This window comes from Ylistrum balloti, unplaced genomic scaffold, assembly GCF_031769215.1.
Source record: "Ylistrum balloti isolate Yb309-2 unplaced genomic scaffold, AGI_CSIRO_Ybal_v1 Utg370426, whole genome shotgun sequence".
Classification (NCBI taxonomy): Eukaryota; Metazoa; Mollusca; class Bivalvia; order Pectinida; family Pectinidae; genus Ylistrum; species Ylistrum balloti.
This window is the reverse complement of record NW_026782287.1, coordinates 8,263-10,081: the sequence shown is the minus strand read 5'-3', so window position 1 is coordinate 10,081 and position 1,819 is coordinate 8,263. Positions and strand designations below refer to the sequence as shown.

The 1,819-nt window shown below is 43.2% G+C and overlaps 1 protein-coding gene across 1 annotated transcript; it reads right to left on the bottom strand.

The window, feature by feature from the left end:
* Positions 1 to 746: 746 nt before the first annotated feature.
* Positions 747 to 1,565, bottom strand: LOC132554684 (uncharacterized). Its single transcript, XM_060218995.1, has one exon. The coding sequence runs from the start codon at positions 1,563 to 1,565 to the stop codon at positions 747 to 749; it is 819 nt and encodes a 272-aa protein (XP_060074978.1).
* Between the last annotated feature and the right edge of the window lie 254 nt (positions 1,566 to 1,819).

Sequence of the window (1,819 nt, the reverse complement as noted above, 5' to 3'; positions counted from 1 at the left end):
GTACTTGATATACCGAACAAAGTAGTGACTTTGGATGTATAATGATAGGCTTAGCCGTAACATTACAGATTTTGACAGGAATCTTGGTACTAAGACATTTGATGCCTTAGTTTCAAAACCCGCGGGCAAACTGTATACCTCAGGTTGGAAATGTCACGGTTGTTTTCGGTTACTATGCTGTCTATGCCGGGATCTAGATTCCGTACCAAACCATTAACTACCGTAGATTCGTATGGGGCGACCTGTACAGGTTTCCTGTTTAAGGCCCTCACACTATATGTATGAGTAATCGCATCTACGGCAGTTTTCCATTCGGTAGGAATAGTAAAATGATCATCCGCTACGGAATCTTTTACTAACCTTAGAACATTAGTACCCAGTAAAACTGGACACCGCCTGTTATAGTCTGTATCGGGCACTACCAAAGATATCAAACTTAGTGTTGTTCATAAATGGTATCTGGACCTCACACTCAACATACCCTAGATAACTAAGTCCCGAACCATTCGCTACTTTAATATCAAGACCTAAAGTGGACAAGTCCTTAAGCGTAGGCTTAGTGGCCAAACCGTTGTAAAAAGCTTGTGATATAGTGGACAACTGTGAACCACTATCTATCAGACTTTTGACGATCTTTCCATCTACAATTATGGAACCCTCATTACACGCGCCTAAAAGCCTATCCAATACCCCTGAATGGCCATTGGAACAATCTCCAGTCTCTGATTGGCCTACAGCAGAGACTGTTACTCGTTTGGGTTCTTTTTCTGGTATGACTTTTGACCCGATTTTTTATAATTGTTTTTCCTACGGCCTTGACCCGGACTTTGACCCTGACCTTGGCCTTGACCTTGACCTTTATATGACTTTTGATTGCAATGGGGCTTATGACTGTCAAGCTTTTCAAGGATTTTATCAAATTTGGTGTCAATCTGAGAAACAAGCTTCTCCTCTAACATCTTCAATTTTTTATCAAATTCCTTGGTTAAGTCCCTCCCAGTGTTCACCTGCTGTTGGTCAACCTCCACAGTAACAACGTTACTTTGCCCCTTCTTTTTATCTTTTTGATGTGGAGCCGTACCCACTGAACTACTGGTGTCTGAAACCAAATTGATTTCCTTTTCAACAGTTCTAATTTCTCTCAACAATTCTTCATAACTTGTAATGACGTCATACTTATGACGTGTTTGACTCTTTAGTTTGTCAGAGTGTAGCGAGGTCCAGAATTTGTGTCTTAACAAGTCATTCTTGGCCGCCTTGTGCAATGACCCGTTATCTATTGCAGTCTGTAGCAGACTCTCTAGCCTACAACCAAAGTTGGTTACTGACTCATCAGACCTTTGCTTTGAGTTGAAAAACTCTTGCATAATCATTCCATGAGTGGACACATCCCCAAATAGAGCATCAAGTCTAGCTAAAATCTCTCTAGGGGTAGCCTTGTCGCCCATGGTCACTAACACGCGGTGAGCCACTCCCCTGAGTGATCGTCTTAAGGCTTGTACCAATGAACCAGGGGTAACTTCACTGTCTGTCATCAGACAGCGAATCTCATACCTCCAGTCCATATAGAGTACATCACCTTTCAAGGGAGGATCCTCACCCGAGAAGGAAGGTAGTTTAGGTATATTGTGAGGTCAGCTGTAAAAACTTGCCTCATTAAAAGTCTGGTCACCAGGGGCAAGGGAACTAGTCCTTGTCCTGGAATGCTTAGCAGCACTGGCCGCTCTGTCAGAAGTCGGTACAGCCACAAAATTTCCCATGCTCTCCAGCATTTTCACTAGCTGCGCCTCTGACAGACCAAGCTGACCCCCTTCCTCAA